This window comes from Nycticebus coucang, unplaced genomic scaffold (genome assembly GCF_027406575.1).
Source record: "Nycticebus coucang isolate mNycCou1 unplaced genomic scaffold, mNycCou1.pri scaffold_59, whole genome shotgun sequence".
NCBI lineage: Eukaryota > Metazoa > Chordata > Mammalia > Primates > Lorisidae > Nycticebus > Nycticebus coucang.
The window spans coordinates 329,813-354,659 of NW_026515586.1; the positions used below are offsets into that span (position 1 = coordinate 329,813).

The window sequence follows — 24,847 nt, forward strand, 5'->3', positions numbered from 1 at the left end:
CCTCCATCCCTCTTTACCTAACAATTGCAATCAGTGTAACCTGGCTTATTGTACCCTCAATGAATCCCCAACAATAAAAAAAAAAAAGTCTAGGAAGCTCTTTCATAAATCACAATACCACATTAAAGTATAAAACTAATCATATCAACTAAATTTATGTTTCGTGGAAGAAGTTGTTAAAGAAAATTCCATAAAACTGTAATTACTTTTTCCCAGTTCATATTGTTTTATTGGTGAGACTATATTGCCATGATTTTACTTATTTACCTTTCAGAGTCTTGGGCATCATCGTGTGGAGCCAGAGCCAGTATCTTGGTTATGACACATGATGAACACGGGCTAGTTACTCACACGTTCTTCCAGAGTATTTGCCATATTGACCAAATGGAGAGTGAACACATGCTTCAGGCAGTTAATTCATCTTTAGCATTATTTCTATATACAGTTCTCAGCATATATAAATAACACCAGCATAGATTATTTTGAATTCTAGAAAATTATATTTACTTTCTCCTAAAATTTAGAAAGAGATATTTTTAGATGTTATATGTTTCATTTATTATAAAGATTATGTTTTTTTAATATTTCCTATATGATATCACTTTTTAAAAAAATAAAGTAATTGTGTGTCCTAAATAGATAAATATTGTTGCTATATTTTGTTGAGTAGGACCTAGAAATGAGACTCATAAGAGCTATAAATTTTCTTTTTTTTTTTTATTGGTATGCCTGGTTTATTGGGAAAAATGCATAAGGAAAAATTCAATTGTTTATTCCACAACTTACAAAATATTAATTTGATATATAAAATGAGTTAGTTTTCATTATGTAAGTATAAATGTTAAAAAAAATTACACAAATCATATATATGTCACTCAGAGAAACTCACATCCCTGAATTCTCCTGTTGCATGTTTTACATCAGACATTTTATATCTGTTTACCCAGGAAGACCAGGCATTTATTTTTATTTTTATTTTTTTTTGGAGATAGAGTCTCAGTATGTCACCCTCAGTAGAGTGCTGTGGCATCACAGCTCACAGCAACCTCCAACTCTTGGGCTTAAGCTATTCTCTTGCTTCAGTCTCCCAAGTAGCTGGGACTGGAAGACCAGGTTTTTAATTACATGTAGTTTCTGCTTATAGCTGCCATCTATCAGAAGCGGTGTCTACATGATGAGGGCCCAGTTAAACCTGATATTTCAACAAATCAAGCCACTTCTTCAGACGGTTTTAATGGCACTTCAGTGATAGGAATGGCTGTCCTAATGCTTTACTATACAATCTAATCAGAGCTATCAGTCATGATGTATTAGACCCCGTCCATCTTTCAATCAAGTCAATGCTGGTTCTGCACATATAGACACAAAACAGTACAGATCTATTAATAACAGCATTTGCCCACACCTTAACCCCATAAAGAAATTTAAAAGAGAAAATTTCATCTTAACATTTCACCATTACAAAGGCCTTACTATTGCCACAGGCTTTGACTATGAAACAATACTTTCCTAGATGACATATCAGCACAACATGAAGCTTAGCAAAAACATAATTATTCAGAATATTAACTATAATTATCACCAATTGATATGCATTTAGGAAACTATTTTGCTTCTTTAAATAGTGAAAGGCTTAAACACACACACTTTTTTTGCAGTTCTTTTAGAATGTTTGGTCACTGACACTTTTTACCAATTACATCAGTCTTCTTCTTACCCCTACTACACCCAGTCCATTCTATGTGGAAATGAACAGAAACTTGATCAGATTATTAAATCTTGGAACACTTCCCATTTTCCCCTTATCAAATGGTAAGTTTCGTGTTCGTATTCTCTTACAAGTGCAATATAAATGTTATGGAGAGGGCGGCGCCTGTGGCTTAAGGAGTAGGGCGCCGGTCCCATATGCCGGAGGTGGCGGGTTCAAACCTAGCCCCGGCCAAAAACCAAAAAAAAAAAAATAAATGTTATGGAGAGATATAAAGAAATGTCAGCATAGTTCGTTTAACTCCACACATATATAAAAGGTGAATGTGAAACTGTAACACTAATTAACATTTTCTCCTAAATTATTTTAGCATTTCTGACTATTTACTATTAAGAACACTGCCAAAACATAGATACAAAGTAGGCTGGAGGAAACAGTTTCGTTCTCTGGAAACCATTTGACAGCGATGATTTTCTTCCGCTCTGGCTCCCATGTTAGGCGGGTGGGTAGAAGTACCTGGGCTTGGCGTTGCCCAGAAAGTCGTCTTGGTAGTTGGGGAGGCAGCAAAAGAAGAAGAAGCAACCGATCAGGATAATGGTGGCTGCCCACCCAAAGCCGTAGGCCCAGTTATAGATGTAGGTGACAGCGGGGTTGGCGTGAAGGTTAAAGGTCTGCGTGTACTTCACAGGGTAAATTATCAGTGAGATGATCTGGAACACAGCAGCCAGGGCCAGCAGGCCTCCGATCACTCTCAGGAAGACAAGCATCTGGGGTCCACAGACCGCAAAGAAGGACAAGATGAAGCAGATCACCAGGATGATAAAGCCACAGAAGAGCGTGGCGGCGGCTGCTCTTCCCCATGCGAAGTCCATCAGGCTCTGGCAGCCATCATCGTAGGACCCGCTGCCGCCGCCCTCATGGAAGCATCTCCACCACAGCGAGGACGTCTGGACGTGGTCGCTGGATTGCAGCCAGCCGCGGCCAGACAGCGCGATGATGTCGAAGGCGATGGCGCTGAGCAGGAGCAGCGGCAGGATCCACCTGCAGCGCTCGCAGGCCAGGCCGCAGCGCAGCACGTCAACAGTGGCTGCGCGGAGCGGAGGAGCGCGCTGGGCACCGGCGGCGCGGAGAGTCAGAGCTATATATTTTCAAAAGGCCCATTTCATAAATAACTTGCCTGTTGTGCACTGCAATTGATGTTGTAGGCATATGAAGCCAGTAACCTATTGTTTATTATAGACCCATTTTGTCATTTTGATGGTACAGATTCAAGTATGGCAATCTTTTCTCTCTCTGCTTCACTGGCTACATGACTTCCCTCGGCTAAGACCATATTGAAACATACACTCGAATTTCATAAGTTATGACAGCCTGAGGACTGAATGGGAATCCTATTAGCTGACCTAGGAGATTAGGGAATGATAAATCCTGATGAGCACTCACCGTGCATAGCTTACTATATTAAACTGTTATCTCTTTAACATACTCAGAAAAAATTCAAGTAAACATAATTTAAATGCATTAAATCATATTGATAAATTGATTGAACATAAAAGCTTTTTCTTATAAAACCACACATACTCTACCCCAATAATTGTACCATCTGCTTAAACTCACTGCATAAACCTTAAAACGACTGGGCGAGACATCTTGGGATCAATCAGCTATTTACTGTAGGGAAGAAGGAAACATCACAGATGATTTTTAGAAATATTATACACATGATTATGCTCAAGGCCAATAGTAATAAGAGGAGCTAAATATTAACTGTTAGAAGACAAGGGGGCAAAACAAAAAAATGTAAGTGGAAGAAATTTAAGAGTATAAATCAAGTAAATCTTAACAAAGAGTACATTTTGATCAAAAGGGATAAATTTTCAGTTATCAGATGAATTAAGTTCTGAGTATCTAACATTCAGCATTAGGCCTATAGTTAATTATACGGTATTTTTTACTTGAAATTTGTCAAAACAACATATTTTAAGTGACCTTAGAACACAAAGGCAACACACAGAAAAAATCATAATTAGGGGAGGTGATGGATGTGCTAATTAATTTGACTGTGGTACTCAGTGCACCATATGAATGCATATCATGTCATCACATTGTATACCTTCTATACATTTTTATTTGTCAAATATTCCAAAATACAAGAATTCAATCCTGAATATCATGGATTATGAAATTCTTCTGTTTGGCTTAACCTCTCCTCTACATTCCATACTTGTGTATCTAACGACCAAGAAGAAATTACTACTTTGACATCTAATGGATATTTCAGACCCCATATATGCAAAACTAGCCACTGTCTTTCCACCACAAAGCTGTTCCTCCTGCCCTCCACTTCTCAGAATATGGAAGCTCCTCTTTCAGCGAATAAGAATCTACACCCTAGAAACACCTTTGGCTCATCTAATCCATCCCATTAAGAAGTAATTCAGGTCAACTTTTAAACAAAAGTTTTATTGTTTAAAATTTTTCAATGCCTTTTCCACATTACTAGAGAAAAAAAAAAAAAAAAGCCAGAGATCTTCCAGGTCCGCTCCATGTCATCTGCTCCGGCTGCTCTCTGTGGACAATCTCACCACACCTGGACAGGAAGTTGCTTTTTCTCAACCACATTATTTCATCTCCCTGTTTATTTTTCTTTCTCTCCACCTTGAACACTTTGCCCCCAGATACTGATATACCAATGTTCACTCATTGGCCTCCAGTCTAGCCCTCAGTCTCTTATGTTAATCACGTCTTTACTCAAAAGCCTTTTCTGGTTATCCTAACTCAATTTGCTGCTCCTTATTCAAATTTTCTAGCCACCTTTCAAGATTTATTTTTCTTCTCAGCACCTATCACTATCAAACATCCTTTATGTTTTATTTACTTACCTTATGTATTGCCTCTCTTGTCACTAGAAGGTGAGGTACACAAGAGAAAAGCATGTTTTTTTTTTTTGGTGTTGTTGTTGTTTTAACCTTGTGTTTGATGCTGGATACCATCCCTAATACCTGGAACAGTATTTCTCATAGTAGAGTAGTCTATGAATATTTGTTGGATGAATGCTTAAAGAAGACTCTTTCTTCCTGGGACAGCTCCCACTCATCTGCCTCAGTCACTTAGAAAGAGACCCCTGTTCTCAGACATACACGTTTACCCTAGTTTTGTAGGACTCCTAAGTTTTCAAAGGGCCTATAGAAATGTTTAAGTCATAAATTACATTCCTGCATTAACACTGTGGAAAGAAATCTGCAATGTCAAATTGATAAATATTTAAATAAGTGCCTACAAGGAACCACAGCAACTCAAATTACGCCATTGTATATACTTACAATGAAGAAGTTTAAATCACAGGAATGAAATAAATAATCTTAGCAAGTCTCAAACTGTAAAAATTATAAAACATCCTTTAATTATCTTTTTCATAAAGCAAGCAAAATGTAAATGTTGTATGATGGTTAATTTCGTGTGTCAACTTGACTAGGCTAAGAGACACCCGGACAGCTGATGAACATAATGGGGGTGTTTCTGGAATTGAAGAGGATTTGAATCTTTACACTCAGTAAAGAAGATTGGCCCTTACCAACGTTGGCAGGCACCGTTTAACCATTATGGCCCACAGAAAAGAAAGGCTGAGCTGGGACGTGCATCTTATGCTCCTCTTGGACATCAAGTCCCCTGGTTCTTGGCCTTTAGATTCAGACAGAATTACACCACCAGCTTTCCTGGTTCTCCAACTTGCAGAAAGCAGATGTTTGGACTTCTTGGCCTCTATAATCATGTGAACCAATTCATGAAATAAATCTCATTTTTATACACATATAATATTTATATACACACGTACATATATACACATATATACATATTTACATATGCATTAAAGTTTCCCCTCATGAAAATGAGGGTCTCAATTTGCTGTCCCGATGTTTTCCATGCCTCCAAATTCTTAGCACAGTCCAATGCATGTCAACCATTTCCTTCTTATTTTCCACTCTAATAATAAGGTGCTTCTTACTGTTTCCTGCATATGCTGACCCTCAGCCCTTCTTGGTCAGCTGACTCATTGTCCTCCAGTCCAGCCCTCAGTTCATAGAACAAACTTGGCGCCCCTAAATATGCTATCATCATAGAATCCTCATCTCAGCCTACACATCACACATGCTGTATTTTACCCCTCTTTCCAAATTCATCCCCTAACACTGTCCTTCCGATATTCTATGCTCTGTGCCCCGGTTTTCCTTCTGTAGTTAAACTAATTACAGCAGGAGAAACTTGGCCTTTTCTGGGGTTTCCTCCTAGAATGCCTTGTCCCTGGATCAGATCTTGGAATGACTGATTGCTAAGGCTGTTGGATAAATGGGCCCATAGTAAGGCAGTCTTTTCTGATGGCCTAATTTAATAGATTTTCCAGCTTCTTCTCTGGATGTAACAATATTTTATTCACAGTACTTATTACTCTCTGATGGAACCTTTTCTGTTTTGTTTCTTTGCTCCCTACATACCTTCTTTAACCCCTATATAAAGTATAATCACTACAAATTAGAGACGTTCCTGTTTACTATGTCCAGTCCCTGTCACAAGACCTGGCCCCTAACAGGTGATGACAAGCCTTCTGAACGGTTGGGGATGTACTGCTGGTACACGGCGGGTTCACAGGGGCTCTTCGGGAACTGATCGGTACACTCTTTCAGAGCAGAAGTCTATGCCTTACTCCTCTCTATAGCTCTGATATCTGGCCTAGGGTAAATTACTCAGTAATTGTTTGTTTGGTTTTTTTTTTTCAAATGAATAAATGAGGAAATGAATTATCATTAAAACCCTCAGCAGAAACCTTTATTTTCTAAACACTGTAAATTAGATTTAAAAAATATTCAGATGAGATTTCAGAATAAATCTCTGAGAAATCAAACATGAAAGTTCAAGTATTGTGCTTATGAACACATGGCTGCAGCTCTGTGGCCGTGGCAGTGATGCCCCCAGCTCTGACCAGGGCAGTGATGCACCTGGCCATGGCCGTGGCAGTGATGCCCCTGTGCTCTATCTTTACTCCCTTCCACGTCCCAGCCCTTTGCAATCAGCCGTGCCTCTCCTTCTAGACAATGCTATGGGTCACTTTTTACTGAAGCAATAAAACATGCAAGCCTGTGATTTCTCTTTTCCTGCCTCAGGAAGTGAGGAGGCAGAGACACGAGATTAACATCGAGGCAATAGGGATGAGAAGGATGTGATGTGGAGGACAGTTTGATTAAGGGAGTTTTCTGTAACACCAAAGGAAATGGAGGAAGAAATAGTTTGTTATATTATACTACTAATATTTTTAGTTTATTATTCCTGCATCAGACCTTAGCCTGTCCTACCATTAATACACACACATACCCTAGTCAATACACCTATTTTTATATTAAAAAAAGAAATTTCATATTTATGCAAATTTCAACTTACTTAAATTGCACTAGTTTGTTACTTTTTTATATTACCATGTTTCACAGGTTCATGTATATGAGAAAAGTGGGAGAGAGGCAATCATTTTCGCTGAGGCTGGGAACCATGCCTATTATATTCAAAATGAACTCTACTTTGAGGCCAGTGGCTCATGCCTGTCATCCAAGCATTCTGAGAGGCCAGGCAGGAGGATCCCTTGAACTCAGGAGTTCCAGACCAGCCTGAGCAAGAATAAGACCCCATCTCTAAAACTAGCCAGGCATTTTGGTGGGCACCTGTTGTCTCAGCTACTCGGGAGACTGAGACAAGAAGATTGCAGGAGCCCATGAGTTTGCCATTCTGTGAGCTGTGACACCACCACAGGGCAACAGAGAAGATTTTGTCTCAAAACAAACAAACAAACAAAAAACCTCTACTTACTATACCAGTGGACTTACTACAAAAAACAAAACCACAGTTTGGGATCAGGCTTTTTATGGATCTACTTCTCCTTTGTGGAAAAGGGAATGTCAAGTGTAAGTCAAGACCAGATTACACAGAGATTAGCATCCAACTAAATTGGCTGGGAATTTCTAGAAATTTAGCAAGGGGTACAAATATCAATTATTTTTCCCCAATAATTACATATTGGGAAAAACAGACTAAATGGAAAAACCTTAAATAACAGGAACCATTTTACTAATATTAGCCACTTCAAATACAACCTAGCTGAGCAGAGCAAATGAAAATCACAATAAAAGTTGAAATACAGAAAAATGGCATACTCTTCTTACTTTCTCCCCCATGAAACATGAAAGAAAGATCTTTTTAATGACTCATTATTGTCATGGTAACTAAAAATACATGGTCCAACTTTAAATTTATTTTTAAAAATAAAAGTTAATTAACATTCTACAGGTGTCCTCAAAGTTTTTAAACAGGAGGCCAGTTCACTGTCCCTCAAACCGTTGGAGGGCTGGACTATAGTTTAAAAAAAAACAACAAAAAAAAACTATGAACAAATTCCTATGCACACTGCACATATCTTATTTTGAAGTAAAAAAACAAAAGAGGAACAAATACAATCACACTGCCTCATGTGGCCCGTGGGGCACAGTTTGAGGACCCCTGTAAGATGTCTTTTAAATATTAATTTTGCTAAAAAAAACCTTTTAAATATCTTTCACAACAGAGTAGTATCTAAAATGCGAAACAGTATAACATTAATTCTTATAAAATGAATGAAAATAAGGACTTCTTTAAAAACAGAGACTTTAATTTCTCCACTCTTGCATTTGTTCTTCGGATGGCAGATTTTTCTGTGCTTTTCTCTTGGGCACAATTTGAAGAGGTCCAAGTGGCTATGTGGGCCCCTTTAAGGCTGTCAAATTGCTGGATAGCATTTTTACATACTCACAGAGCTGAAAGAACCCATACAAAGTTTCTAATCTACATTAAGAAAATCATAGTGTTTAATGTAGTCAATGAAAGATATTCCCAGTTACTTACATTAGATATGTTGAAAGTGCTACCAATGGTAAATCGGAGGAAATCCTCAAACTATGTATTGGTACACAATGCCACCAAACCATGCTCCTGTATTCCTGTTGATAAGGAATATTTCACAAAGATTAAGTGCTTACTCAAGGGAGGCACAATGTCATCCCCAAGTATAGGAAGAAAAGAGCAAAAGTTGTATTTATATTTATAAAAGAGAAAAGAAATTTAACTTTATAAATATCTAAAATGACATTGAAGCCTTCCCTGAGTATGCAAATCAAACACATACCGTTCAGGAGCACACATCATGGGGGGCCTGATGCTCGGGGTGCGGGCCCTGCCCACTTTCCTTATTTCAAGGCATATTGCAGACTCATGAGTTCAGGTAAGTGGATTTAGTGTTTGTGTTATCTAACTTTAAGGAAACTAACATTCGCATGGGGCATGTGGTTTCAAAGGATTATTTCAAATAAAGACAGATTTAAGATTTTACAAGTACCAATAAGTCACATAAAAATGGCAAAACTGATGCTTTTTTTAATCCTTTATGCTCTTAGCCAAGCATATTACAAGGTAGAAACCATGACGATTTAATCCTATTTGACAAGAATTCAGCCCTCAGAATTACCAAGAAGACGATTACGTGGATTTAAATACCCTATGATTAACAATGAACTCCTCCTAAAATGTGTTATTGTACTTTGGTGTCTTTGTAAAATGTCTCTTTCAGCTGTAGCAGCCATTAAAACCAAACATTAAACTGATCTTAGAAACAGTCTTCCAAACCTCTGGACGAGAAAATGTAAAATGAATATTTTAAAAATACTGAATTTATTTCTAACACCTATCTCTAAAACAGATTTGACATTTTAAACATTTATAAAATGAAATAACATTATTTAAAAGCACTAAGTCATCTTTAAAATTTCTATTTTCTATATATTTTTATAGTGTATATAATGTTATTATCATATGTACTTATGTAATTTACAATACTTCTGTCAATTGATGGTTGCCTCGAATATTTCTCTCTCTCTTTCCATATATATTGTATATATGTACACACACACACACACACACACACAGACGCATATGATCAAACATTTTACTTACAGCAGTGCAGAACTATGTGTTATCCAGTCTGGAGCCCTCCCCACATTACTGCTGTCTTGTATTACTGAGTAACTACATTTTTAATTTTAGTTGAAATTATATTTAAACAATGAGCCAGTGCCAAATGCTGTTTTCTGTGAAACACAACTGTATTATTATTATTATTATTATTTTATTTTTATTATTTTGCAGTTTTGGCAGGGCTGGTTTTGAACCCACCACCTCTGGCATATGGGGCTGGTACCCTACTCCTTTGAGCCACAGGCACCATCCCCACAACTGTATTGTTTGATGGGACTATATTTTACTTTAGCTGTTGAAAACTTAGCATCTGAATTGAGATATTTCATAAGTATAAAATACATATAAAAATGCAATGTATCCTATTAATAATTTTATATTGATTCCTTTAGAAATGAAAATATTTATGATATATTAGATTGAATGAAATAAATGTTTTAAATAAACTTTATCTGCTTCTTTTTACTTTTCTTTGATATAGCTACTATAAAACTTAAAACTATATATGTGGACGGCAGTGTTGCACAGTGCTAGTCCATAGGTAGTAGGTAGTGGATAGATTAACTAATAAAAGGAACATTTAAGGGAACAGCTCAGAGCATGTGGAATATTAAACTCTTAGACTGACACATCAATTTAAACCTTTACAAGGCATACACACAGACATTTGAAAATAACATGAAGATACTTTCAATTGAGATATGCTGATGTTAATGCAACTGGGAATTTCCATCGATACCTACCATATATCACTTGAGGCATACAAAAGAATCTTACAGAAGTAACTGGCATGACATTAAAGTGTAGTTATCTGATTTTAATTCAATTCCTCCCAAATAGCAGTTTTTTCCTACCATACATGTATGTAAAGATTGGAGAAGAAGCACATGACAGAAAAAGAAAAAAAAGTCCAATAAAACAAACAAGTGGAGCTTTTAAAGAATATAATAGAAAAGAAAAATTGGAGTGTCTTGTTCATATGATAGCATTTAAAAAATAATACTAAGTAAATCAGTAAATTATCCCTTCCTCTACAGAACAGCGGATGAAATGGGCCAGCCAAGAGAAGCTCATTTTCATCCAAACCCATTAACTCAGCACTGCTATAGAAATGAGTCAGAAAAGTGAAATCCAGGTTTACTATCCCTTATCTGAAATGTTTGGGACTAGAATTGTTTTAGATTTCATATAATTTTGGATTTTGGACCAGCCTGAGCAAGAGCAAGACCCTATCTCTACTAACAGAGAAAAACTAGCCAGGTGTTGTGGTGGGGACCAATAGTCCCAGCTACTCAGAAGGCTGAGGCAAGAGGATTGCTCAAGCCCAAGAGTTTGAGGTTGCTGTGAGGTGTGACAGCACAGCACTCTACCCAGAGTGACAGAGTGAGACTCAGCCTCAAAAAAAAGAGAGAGAGAGAGAGAAAGAAAGAGAGAGAGATGTTCAACATGTAATCAGCAATTTTCTCATACAAAACAAATTCCATTGGAAAATTCCATTTCTAGCTATATACTGCTTAATTATCTGTCTCTCTTCTGCAGGGGGTTTGGCTGCTGGAGCCCCTAGACCACTTCATCTAGAGGGTGACTTTGGGAACAGGTGGAGAAAAATTAATGCCTGGGGTAGATGGTTGCAGGTGAACGGCATACAGAAATATGGGTCCTAAATAAAACTGAACTACAGAGTTTTGGCTATTCCTATTTTAAATCGTTTTAATCATGGAATTTTTTTTTTTTTTTTTGCAGTTTTTGTCCAGGGTTGGGTTTGAACCCACATTTATCCACTAAATATGAAGTCCCTCTTGTAGCAACCTATGTAACAGAGTATGTAGCAACCTGTGTAATAGGATAGGTAGCAACTTATGTAACAACCTATGTAGCAAGATATGTAGGAACCTTGACAGCGGGCTTGCAGAGACAAAGTGGCAGTTACTGGACATTAATGATCAGATTTTGGCAGCTGGAAATTGATCGGCTGTGGAGCTCCAGTGAAGGGGGTGGAGCTCGGGGAGGGGCGCATGTTCTCAATAAATAGCAGCTGCTGAGGTTGCTTGGGCCTTTCCCCCACACACATGCGGGAAGACCCACCTCCTGAAGCTTCAAGCTCGCAATCCATTGTCCCACCTGCTTCCTCCATGACAGCACCCACACCCACTTGAGAAATTTATTTTGAAAAACTTAAGTGCCTAGTATGCCTTTGATTTCTCTGAAGACCTGTCAAGTTTCACAACCCCTTTGATATTAAAAAATATAAATGAAACTTGGTAGTTTCAGCTTAGTGTCCAGATTCATCAAATCAGAAATATTTCAAGACTTTGTTTATTTGCCTTGCTGAGTTTCTGTTTTCCCTAGACCTGATTTATTATCTGTAACTGACCATAAATTTATTGTATATGCTCTTGCAATGCTACTACAAACACATTCTAGAAAAAGGAAGGGTAAAAATAAGTATAAGTAAATAAATACCTGGTTTAAATAATTACCTTCCAAAATAACCAGGAATAGCTGTATTTTACACATATTAAATGTAGATCAGTCCAGAATCAGGGGAAGGTTATATGTGTGTGTATGTCTGATCTGTGGTCTCGTCCAACATATTTTTCCAGTAAATAAACTGAAGTATGAATCACAGACTGTAAATTTTGCTTTAGTAAATAGCACAGACTGACTCTAAATCAAATGAGGGAAATGTCCACACTGAAAAACAAATTTCTTGTGACAGAAATACAAACTGTGGTGTAGTTCAACACAAAAGCAATCTAGTGAAGTAATGTTGTTTGTGTGGAAAAGGAGCAATGCATATTTCTTAAAGGTTATTTGTATACAAAGTCAAAAAAACGTACAGAATCTAACACCCTTAAATAACAAAAGAATCACTACATCTCTTTCTTCTGTCAAAAAATATTGCTCTTAATTATGGAGATATTACCACAAAGAATCCTTTTTAATAGCTCATTTCCATTTGATGATGTTGCGTATTTTCTAAGAGAACTGACTTCTCTGGAAAAGATGCCTTTCCTCAAAACTCAGAGGCAAGAAGCCAGCAAATACCAGAACAGAAATTAATATTTGGATTTGTCTAAACTCAAGGGGATGCCTCAGCTCCTTAGAAAGATTTCCAAGTGGTGACTTTGTCAATATACAAATCAGTTGAGAGATACTTGTACCATATCTGGGAAAAATTTTTGGGAAAATAATCAAATCTGTGGTTGTCGCTACACTACCTGTCGTTACAAAGATGGGAGGGTATGAGAGTGATTGAGGGCAAGCTAAGATTTCTCACCAAAACCTCTGTGTATTTGTGATAATAGGTGAGCACCTGCAGTTTAATGTGAGACAGAGAAAGTGTCAAAAGGAAACGTTAATGAAATTGCCAAAAAAAATCCCTTTTTATCCTTGTATTTACAAAAGAACAACCTCAAGCTGAGCCTGAAGCACCTATTCAGGGGGCTTCTTGCCACTGATATTGGGGCAAAGGAATTGCTACCATCAGCAAACCCTCACTTCATTGATGTGGAACATGACAGGAGGCCTGAGCACACACATGCTCGGTGCTGTCTGCCACCCACTTTCTTTACCACCTGGCACCCTCGCTACCTGCTGTGTCCCCACATATGAATGTCCTGAGAAGAGGAACAGTGAATTCATTTACTAATGACTTTTGATTTAGATATGCAGAGCACTCTGCCAGTATTAAGAAAACTTGAAAACCCAATAAAATCCTCTTTCTTTCTCTCTCTTTCTTTCCTTCTGTCCTTCTTCCTTTCCTTTCCTTTCCTTTTTTCTTGACGCAGAGACTCACTCTGTTGCCCTGGGTAGAGTGCTACGGCATCATCATAGCTTAAGCAACCTCAAACTCTTTGCCTTGAGTAATCCTCTTGTCCCAACCTAGGGACCTGCCTCAACGCCTGGCTAGTTTTCCTGATTTTAGTAGAGACACTCTTGCTCAGGCTGGTCGCAAACCCCTGAGCTCAAGTGACCCACCAGCCTTGGCCTCGCAGAGTGCTAGGATTACAGGCATGAACCACTGTTTCTTTTCTAATTTGGGTGGCTGGGCATTAACCACATCAAGCAGTCACCATGTACAAAACTGTAACATGTAGAATTGGCTGCATATATGCTGGGTAAGGACCAACCTGCCCGTGCTATGGCCGAAGAGAGAGAAGAGAGGAATCAATCGGTCTGGAGGGTTGAAGGGGATTGCTAAGTACGCTGTGGAGATTGGGTGTATGTGGCAGGCAGGCTCCTGGAAATGACCCTCAGAGGCAGTGAGGACACTGGCCTGTCCTGCATGGAAGGGACTTCTCTGAAATCAATAAAAGGTAAAGTTTCCTAAGAAGAGGAGCAATGTACTTCAACATGTAATGGCAGACAAATCCAGAGTGGCTCCAGAATCCATGAGAAACATTTAGATGTGGATCAAAGAAAAAGCTAAAGGGAACTGATGTTCTGCTGCATAAAGGGACAGCAATTTGCCTGGTTGCAGTGTAGGATGCGATGGCATGTGAGTTGGGTCTGGAAGATCAAGGCTCAGTGGAAAACTCATCTGGTAACACGAAGTGAGCAGGAAGCCTCAATGGGAATAGAAGACTAATGAAAACTATTTATATAATTGAACTATGCAAATTACCACGGAAAAGACAGAGAAAATGAAGCTGTATCCAATTGTTTACAGAGTAAGCTCTTCAAGGAAGGACTTTAGAAAGGAAAGAGAAAACAAAACAAAACAAAATGAGATGTCCTAGCAGATGACTCTGTAGTACATTTTAAAGAGAAAGTGGGTGGAAAATCAGGAGTGGTGATTTTCCAGAGGTGAGGAGTGCGGCCTTTCTCCTTTCTCCTTGTTGAGGGAAGAAAGGGCTCTACAAACCCTGCACGAAGGTAAAAAGAAAAATACCAGCCCTCGTTTGTTTAGAACAGAGAGGAAAAACTGACCCTGGGTGAAAAATGATCCATACCTTTGCTAACAAAAAAAGGGAAGAAAAAAGAAAAAAGTCAGTAATGTAACCAATTAATCACAGTACATGGCCTTGCTTGGGATGTAGGGCAGGTGAGAAAGAAGTCGGCCATCGTCTCTGCGAGGGGCCTAGGTCGGCCCCATTCCATAGCCAAGGGCTGGTCCCTCCTCTGGAGTCATTCTCCTATATAGTTATATTTCACAAACAAATTTTGCTCATGTGATTTAGATAGAGAATTTTGCCTGGTTGTTTGCAGGAGGCCCAGTTGTTTAAATTTTTTGCATTGTTACCACAGCTGCTCTCCTAAAAGATTTGTTCTGCTTCTAATCATCTTACAGATTTAAAAATTATTTTAAAATATTTTATTTGTCTTTTAATATTTAACTTTGGAAATTCATTCTGCCGGCATGAGACGTGCAAAGAGGTCTTTCCTGAAACCCCTGGTCTACGTTCCTCCTTCTCAAATATTCTTTATCTTCGTGCTCTGTTCTTTTGGAAATAAAACTTATTGAAATGTTTGTTAATATTTTATTTATTATTTTAATGTCACTTTTTTTCCTCACTCACTGTGTGGTTCAGAAAAGAAAAATTGACTTTTATTTTTTCCAGCATCCGGAACACCAACTATTAGAAGCCTGTGCTGGGCACTTAACAAATGTCTGTGGAATCAATGAATAAGGTGAAAGGGTGACTGCTGTTCTGAGGGAAGCAAGATATCTTTTGTTTATGGGTTGGTCAGTTTCAGTTCTTATTCTAGTCCCAGAAGAATGAGGAAAACTTTTATTGTGTGTTCTGTGGTCTTATTCCAAATCACTGATCTTAATGACTCAAGATAATCACAAACCACCTATTCCCAACTTCCTCCCAGAAGTTGCTAAAAGACTATTTCATATAATAAAAAATACTAATATATACTTTCTTAGGACAACTCAGAGATTAAATGAGGCCATATTAAAAACAGAACCGTTAAGAAATAGGGAGTCATGGGCGGCGCCTGTGGCTCAGTTGGTAGGGCGCCAGCCCCATATACCCAGGGTGGCGGGTTCAAACCTGGCCCTGGCTGAACTGCAAACCAAAAAATAGCTGGGCATTGTGGTGGGCGCCTGTAGTCCCAGCTACTCGGGAGGCTGAGGCAAGAGAATCGCTTCAGCCTAGGAGTTGGAGGTTGCTGTGAGCTGTGTGATGCCACCGCACTCTACTGAGGGCGATAAAGTGAGACTCTGTCTCTACAAAAAAAAAAAAAAAAAGAAAGAAATAGGGAGTCACTGCAGTATAGATTACTGTGTTGCGATCTCCTGTATCTGTCAGTCACTGGAATGATACAGTCATACTGATGGTATCATACACTCTTCAAAGTAGAAATTCAAAAGAGCTCTCCATAATTCTGCTTTGATCAATTCTACTACCAAAAACAGGGAAAATGAACAAAATCTCTGTGTCACTCTTCATGTCAAACAGACTCCCATACTCACCTGAGTCAGCCAAGCCTCAGCCGGCCCCTCAATTCTCTGGGAGCAAAAAGTCTGCCTCATACATTACTGCCAATCACTTTAATGAGCTATAAGCCATGGGGGTTTTGTATCCATAGCAGAACATCAACTTTGATCAAGGTCTAGGTCAAAACATTTTTTAAATGCAAATCTAATCATGACACTTGCTGGCTCATGTCCCATACTCCTCATTGTGTGCAGCGCCCCATTCTTCTCATCGTTCCCAGAATCTCCTCCCGAACCCTCACGCGGTGCCTCACTGCCTGCTGCTCACATTCTCACCCTCACTCAGCCCCGCCTGCTCCTGTCCAAGCCTTCCAGCTGGGCTAGCTCAGCCCCTTCAGCGGCCACCCAGGTGCTCCTTTCTGCCTGCAATTCTGCCTCCTTCTCCACTGGGACACCACGCCAGATCAACACCTGTTGACAACCACTTTGAATTCATTCAGAAACACCTTCTGCACAAACATCACGTGCCAGGGACTATTTTAGGCTTAGTAGGGTTAGACAATAATAAATGAAGAACTCTAATACAAACATAAAATAGTCAGGGTAATAAATGCAAGGCAAAGAATTTTCAAAGGCAGATGACATGCCGTGGTGATTCTGCTGAGGCTGCGTGAACATGGATCCAACCTCAGACGAATCCCATTTAAACGGAGATCAGAAGGATGTGGATCTGGCCTCACAAAGATATGGAGCAGAGGAAAGTGAAAGTTTCTACAGTTCCAGGCATGAGAATGAGTGTGGTGTGCACGAAGCACAGGAGACGGTGGGACAGAGAGGTGGGAAGATTATTTTGAGATGAAGTCAGAGGTACAGTCCAGGGCCGTCTTATGCAGGGTTTTGCCAGATGGGGCAGGGAAAGAGTTTGAATTTTATTCTAAGTGAATAATGGGAAGCCATTAGAAGGTGTTAAGCAGCTCACAGCTGGTATAATGTATGCTTTTAGAAGATGATATGTTATGTTTTAATCTAGAGTTTTAGACAGCCTGGGAAACTCGAGTTATTATTTGATTGGCTGCACCTTCCACGCTGTTTGACCCACATCACTGTAATTTATTAGTTAGCTTTCCATTCCTTTCTTTCTGCATTTAAAAAATCTGGAAAATAATAACCTTAACTCATAGAGTTGCAAGAATTTAAAAGGACAATGTGTTCAAAAGCATTTGGGGAATGGAAGTCCTCAATGAGTGTCACTATTACTATTATATTACTATTGATGTTGCAATTATTATTATAACCTAGGTGTGAAAGACAATGGGAAAAGACAGACTGAGAAATTCGACGTATTGCAGCTGTGCCACATTTTGAGCCATTCATTAGCCTTCTACAAGAAGAGGTTGGCCGGCAGAAGGGCAGGCCAGGCCAGGTCTGAAGAATGGTCAACCTTGCAGTTACAGTTTGGAAAGGCACTTGCATTGAGACAGTGTTTACACCAACGCACGAAGTCTCCGAGGCGTCTTTGTGAGGGACAAGGAGACCCTGGATGATGTTAGGGAACAAGCAGACCAAGAGGAGACAAGCTGATGCTTCCAGTGCATGGAAGACACCAGAGTAACAGAAGTGACTGACAGAACTGGCCATCTGGAGGCCCTTGGGAAACTTGACAAGGGCTTTCCTAGCAGAGTACAGGAACTGAAAACCTGAATGTCACCTTCTCAGGAATCTCGTCTGACTTTCTGAAATAAAGCAGCTCCCTCAGCACCGCACTTGCCATTTCTCTAGCACATACATGGGTAATTGTAAAGAGAATTGACTTTGAGTGAAAAGTCATTATCTATGCAAAGCATATCATTTATGTAATTTTTCATTTATTTTCTATGTTCCCTAATAGCAAGTAATCTACTGAAAACAGAGATCTGCATGTAGCTTATTTTTCACAATATCCTCAATAACGGAGTGTCTGATACATAATATTGCTCAATTTATAGTGAATGAATAGATGGCTTAAAGGATAAATGAATCTACGTGATTATATCTAAAACACATCTTTTTTTCTTCTTTTAACTAACACTTACACACACTTGGCACACTTGGTTTCAAGTTATTTCCAAGTTTTTGGGATAATTAAATGGTTCTTTTTATTGTAAGCCACCTGAATTCATTTTGGAGAGAGCAGGTAGAATAAGAATAATGAACAATCTACTTTTCACAGTATCATTACCTATCTAAAGTAGTGTTTCTTTCCAGAGGACAAACACTATTTCTATACTGCAGGAACTCATTTTAGCAGTCAATCTAAAATTGATTACCACCCAGCCCTTATTAAAACCTGGTTGACACAACAGATATTTGAGAAAAGAAATCTGTGGAACAAGTTAACCATCCAGTGCTCTAAATTGAATTTTAGCTTTATCCTGTTATCAGTGAAATCACCAAGTATCTTACTTGTATTGCATTTGGTTAACAGTTCTTTGCTAAAATAACATTATAGACGTTGTGAGCATTTGTTATTATGCCTTTGGCTTTCACAAAAGGTTACTGTAAATAATCATATACTGAGAGTATTTTTGCATCTTCTAATTATATGAAGACTGCTGTCCAATTTATATCACACCATGTATCAAATATGAACAACACAACCCAGATGACAAGTTTCTCTGTAGTATAATTTGAGTAAAAATGGTTTATGTATTTATTTCTGATTAATATGTATGATTTTACATGTGACAATGACCCTTATGAATTCAATCCCTACTTTTCTTACTGTGCTTCTAGAAAACTAGGATACACATTTGTGTTCAATTGTACATCTGTGAGACTGAAGTTTCTATATTCTTTTCTTTGTATTAAATATATTGCTATTCAAATTCTATTTTTACCAACCTACTTATATACATATATTTGTCACATATGACTTCTACTTTGTCAAATTAGAAAAAATATAAATAAATAAAATTTTCCAAAAAGAATGTCCTTCTCTCTTCCCTTCAGTGAGTCCCCAGGATAATCCATTCTTTATGGTCTTGCTCAAGTACTAACAATTCCATGAAGACTCCAAGGACAGACTATCTTTCTACCTCTCCAAAACATTATTTGGATGCATACTAGAACATTCATTGTGTGAAATATAAGGTTTTATTATGTATCAGTCTCAAATGCAAGGTCATATTTGTCTGGAGCATTTCTTTTTCTTTCTTTTTTTTTTTTTTTTTTGGTAGAGACAGAGTCTCACTTTATCGCCCTTGGTAGAGTGACGTGGCGTCACACAGCTCACAGCAACCTCCAACTCCTGGGCTTAGGCGATTCTCTTGCCTCAGCCTCCCGAGTAGCTGGGATTACAGGCCCGCCACAGAGCCTGGCTATTTTTTTGTTGCAGTTTGGCCGGGGCTGGGTTTGAACCCACCACCCTCAGCATATGGGGCCGGCACCTTACCCGCTGAGCCACAGGCGCCGCCCTTTTTTTTTTTTTTTTTTTTGAGATAGACTCTTGTTCTATGCCTGGGTTGGAATGCTATGGCCTCACTCATTCTGGCTCACAGCAAACTTTTAAAATCCTGGGCTCAAGTGATGCTCTTCCCTCAGCCTCCCGAGTAGCTGGGGCTACAGTTTAACCTTGCCCGGCTAACTTTTCTGTATTTAGTAGAGATGGGATCTCACACTTGCTCAAGCTGGTCTGAGAATCCTGACCTCTTGCCTAGGCTTCCCAGAGTGCTAGGATTACACGTGGGAACCACCATGTCTGGTCTGGAGAGTCACATTGGAAGATTTTTATTTTTTTTTTTATTTTAAGGTTTTGGGGGGTTTAAAAAAATGTTTTAAGGCAGACGGAAAGAATGCAAACAGTAAGAATAATAACAATAAAACATTGTGTCACTAGAAATATTAATACACTTTTCTTTTTAAATAATGAACATTTCATAGACCTTAGCAAATCTCCTGGCTTTTATGCTGTTTAGATTCAAGTATGAGCCTCAGTTCCTGTATTCTTATTAATCTATTTGACAGTCTTTGCTTCTTTACTTTTTTGTTGTTCTGATTATTCTTTTTCCTTATCAAGTGACTCCTTATAGGTTGATTGATAAAAACATATTATTATAAAATATAAAGTTGCATATCGATTATTTTATATATATATGCATATATATATATATATTTGCAGTTTTTGGCTGGGGCCAGGTTTGAACCCACCACCTCCAATATATGGGGCGGCGCCCTACTCCTTTGAGCCACAGGCACTGCCTCTAATTATTATTCTTTATTAACTGTTTATTTCTCTTCTCTATTAACCAAAAGCTCTTTAAAGAAAAAAATCTATATTGTCCTTACTTTTTTAATCTCTCATAGAAGATGTATAATGCTGAAAAGAAGGCTCATGGATTTGATAACTGGCCACATCAGACTTATATTTATTTATCTCCTTTGATTTATAATACTCAGAGCGTTATTAATGCACAATCTAGTTCTCACAACCAACAAGTCTTATAACAATTTTTGAAGGAATAAAAATAAATTTAGGTGTTCACTGAAATCCAGTGCAGTAAAGTTAACAAAAGCTTGCTCTAAATGACTGAGCTTCAAATAGCATTGTAGAGTAAACTAAATGTAAATCTCCACAAGTAGATAGGCTAGCACTTCAAATTATTATTATTATTTTTTTTTTTTGTAGAGACAGAGTTTCACTTTATTGCCCTGAGTAGAGTGCCGTGGCATCACACAGCTCACAGCAACCTCCAACTCCTGGGCTTAGGCGATTCTCCTGCCTCAGCCTCCGGAGTAGCTGGGACTACAGGCGCCCGCCACAACGCCCAGCTATTTTTTTGTTGCAGTTTGGCTGGGGCTGGGTTTGAACCCGCCACCCTCGGCATATGGGGCCAGCGCCCTGCTCACTGAGCCACAGGCACCGCCCCCTCAAACTATTTTTTCATGAATGTGTGGTATAGACATTAGTTTTCTAAATAAAATATTTAATTAGATGCTTTCCCCCAAACTTGCTAAATATCCAGATAAATATCACTACTTCTGAAATATTTAAAATAACTTTATTCTAAAATTAATCACATAGGCTATAATTAAAAATTGGACTATTATTAGTCTCCATGATATCTGTATTAAGATAAAAGTAACATATTACATTTCCAGCAGATAGAAATCTTATGTTTCCCAAGTTAGAGCCTCACGGTGGTATAAAAACTATCATTTTATTGTACAAGTAACTTGTACATTTATTCTAAATTTAGAGAGGTGGCTGAAACACATTTTAACACTAAATTACATAATATGTTTTTTCATCTTTAAGATTTGTAAATATACTATCACTTGAATAGTTTCTATTTATAAGAATATTTATTGCACAATTTCATCCTAACAGTGAAAGATTGATTTTATATTTGCTTCCAAATCTTGCCCATAAGAATACTTTTACCTTTACAATCAGAACATTTATTATTTTTCTTGTTCAATAACATATACAGCATCTCTCCCTATGATTTTAAGATGATCATTTATAAAAATAACCATACCCTAAAATACTCCACTAACAATTAATTTAAATACATTATAAAGGACCATATAACAATGTGTTAAATAATAGACACTAAAGAAAGCAAATATGGAAAGAGTCTATATCAAAATTGCTTGAGGACAAAGAATGCATATAACTGGAAAGGGAAAAAAGATCAAACACTACTGTATAAGAAATGAGAGAGAAATAAAACAAGAGGCTCTACAATGAATCCAAGGAAGTGAGAGGGCAGGCAGGGTCCTGTGTTCCCTTGCCTTTCTGTCAAACTTATTAGCAGTTTTTCTTGTCATGTCTAATAGCTTTTCTGGGGGGGAACTCATACACAGAGGAACAGCAGCCTGCACTACCACTCGGAAGGGAACTGCAAAGGGGGGTGTTGTGGAGAAACCAACCCAGATCTATTACGAGTTTATCAGAGCACAGGTGAAGGTCTTTTTCTTCTCTGCTATTCTTATTTCTAAGGAATTTTTCTTTTAAATATGAAATGATTTAAACTGCGACTGATGCTACTAGGTAGCTATCTAAATTTTATAACTGAATTATTATCACTTTCTCATTCATCACAAAAACAAGAATAAAAAAAAGAACAAAAAATACAAACTCACAAAACTCTCCCCTCTCCCCCAAACTCTTCCCTCCCCCAGGACCTGGATTGGCAAATTCAAATCAACATTAATTATATTACCCGTCGCAGGCATCCTGATTTTTTTCCGTCAATCACCTCAAAGTAATTAGCTATTTTGTCAATTGGACCACCAAATTAATTTCCTTCACATCAAAATGCCGCAATCAAAACACAGCTCAAGATATTCTCTGATGTGGGTCAAATCTTATTTTCTAGACAGCTGTACTTTGGATTTCACACCCAACAACGCTTGGGCTACTTCTCACCGTGGGCCAGATTATCCGCCGCAGCCCCAGAGGACGCTGAGGTGTTTACTGTTGGAGTCCTGCTGCCAGACGGGCTGATCTGGGTATCACTCCTGCCAAGGGCACGGTCACAAATGTTCCCAAAGTTTCTTTTCTGTAAATTATTCACTCAAATACATGTCATAAGACCTGACACATATTTTAGGAAGAAAGTGACCAGAATACATCTTTTCTAGAACTAATGCTCTAACATGTACCTAAAAACACTTCCCTAGCCGAGCCTTGCACTTTGTCATGTGGAGAAGAGGTCTACAAAGGAGAGCCTTGAGCTGAAAATTAATGGTGTGCTGAACAAAGGAGCCAGTTAAAGGTTAAATCCTAGATGGCAGGAGGGCTACAGCAATAAGGTAACACCGGGAAAAATCATCCTTAATCAACACCAGCACTACCGGCCCATTACGCAGACCAAGCAATTGCTGTAGTTCTTCATATAGTGTAGCATTTAAAGATGGGATACGAGCAAGAATGTCAGATTCATATCGAAAGAAATCAAGTCCTTGCAAGTTGTGAATAAATCAAAAAAATAAAACCGGCAAAACTTATATTAACATAACTGCACAGTTCATTTTATGAAATCTTGCTTGATGTAAATACAATCAATAACAGAAAGAAGCAGCATAAGTTCTGGCAAAAGGTATTTTTAAATACATAAAGCTAACTGAATGCTCAAGTTCTCCAAATCACTGTATCATAATTTAACATTGACCTTTAAAGCTTTCAATTTGCAAACTAGTCACTGCTATGGATCTTCAACTTGAGAAAGTAGAACAATATAAAAATAATAATCAATAAAATAGCTGAGATATAAACGATGTGATGATTGAAGTTAAAGGCATTTAAAACATTGACGACTCATCTTAAAATGTTTTATACGAAACGAAGGACAATGATAACATTTAGGAATTCCAAGATTTAAGATTTAAGAATTATTATGAAAACTTCTTTATGCATCTTCTTATGTACAGAGTTTCCATTATTGAGAAGATACTCATGCATCCCCGACCACATAACCCCTAAGAAAGCTGAAGCAATGAATGGTTAGATGCTACAGGGGAGCTAATATGCTCATATTTTATACCCACACTGATGCAGTGTATCTATCGTATAATCCACCATACTCCAAATTTCAAAATAGAAAATCAGAAACGTATCAAAACTTAGCCTTCAGATTTCTAAAATATCTCCTTCTCCAAGACATATAAACTTCATTAACAAAAATTTTCCTCCTTTTAAAATATGTTGTGATAAACATAAACAGAATTACAATTACACAGGAGTTAGTTTAACACCAACTAACATTGAAAAAGATAAAACCTGATTTTCAACACAGGTAAAATATAGGACATTAACAATTATTATCAAAAAATTCAAGTTCCTTTTTCAAAACATTTTAGATGAAAAATGAGAGTGAGGTGCCTCTGTATATAAATAAAATTATAAATTATACTTCTTTACATTTATTATATGGAATAAAAAACCTAACAATTAAGGTTAAAAAATCTTTTGTGAATGGATTGTGTTAGCAAATTCTCTTAACTAAATACACACAGATAAAGATCTTTTATTAAATAACATAGCAATTTCATTTCACAAATTATAATACTAAAACAAACATACTAGAAAGCAAGTTTATCTTAAAAAACCGATTATTACATAAAGTAACAGGCCTATCTTTCAGTACCTGACACTTGATTTTGCAAATAATATTCCTCTATACTAGTCTTTGGAACTGAAAATCTTCATAATTTTTTTGAAAACTACACATTATTGAATCGAATTCTATGTTACTTTATAAAATCAATGTACATTTTCACAAATTATTGTGACAAACAATAATTCCCCAAAGACAGTCCATACTATATGAAAGAATATAAACTTGCTTCTGAGCTCGTGGTAAATGTTAGGCAATTTCACAGCACTGTGGAAAGGAAAAGCAGGCAGAGGCAAAATTCGGCCAGGGACTAGCGCTTCTTTAGTAAGGCCCTGCTGTTACTTCCTTTCACAATTTTATAAAGTCAAACCATACTTCATAAAAATGTGAATAATTTCACTACCTGTTAGTTTCACATCTTAAAACCAACCCTTAGATGTCCTTCATTGAGCACTTTATGAACTTTTATAGATTTCATTGAGATAATCAAAAATTTTTGTTCAAAAAAGTCAACAAGCATAGAAAAATGGGCAGAGCAAAGCAAAACAGAACAAAACAAGTCAAAACAAATTTAACACATACTTCATGAAGAAAAGGCGAAAA

At 37.7% G+C, this 24,847-nt stretch overlaps 1 protein-coding gene across 1 annotated transcript; it reads right to left on the minus strand.

Annotated features, from left to right (window-relative positions):
* Nucleotides 1-2,006: 2,006 nt before the first annotated feature.
* LOC128579496 (p53 apoptosis effector related to PMP-22-like) lies at nucleotides 2,007-2,997 on the minus strand. Its single transcript, XM_053581562.1, has one exon. It carries the CDS (start codon nucleotides 2,578-2,580, stop codon nucleotides 2,203-2,205), a length of 378 nt encoding a protein of 125 aa, XP_053437537.1. The 5' UTR covers nucleotides 2,581-2,997; the 3' UTR covers nucleotides 2,007-2,202.
* Nucleotides 2,998-24,847: the final 21,850 nt, after the last annotated feature.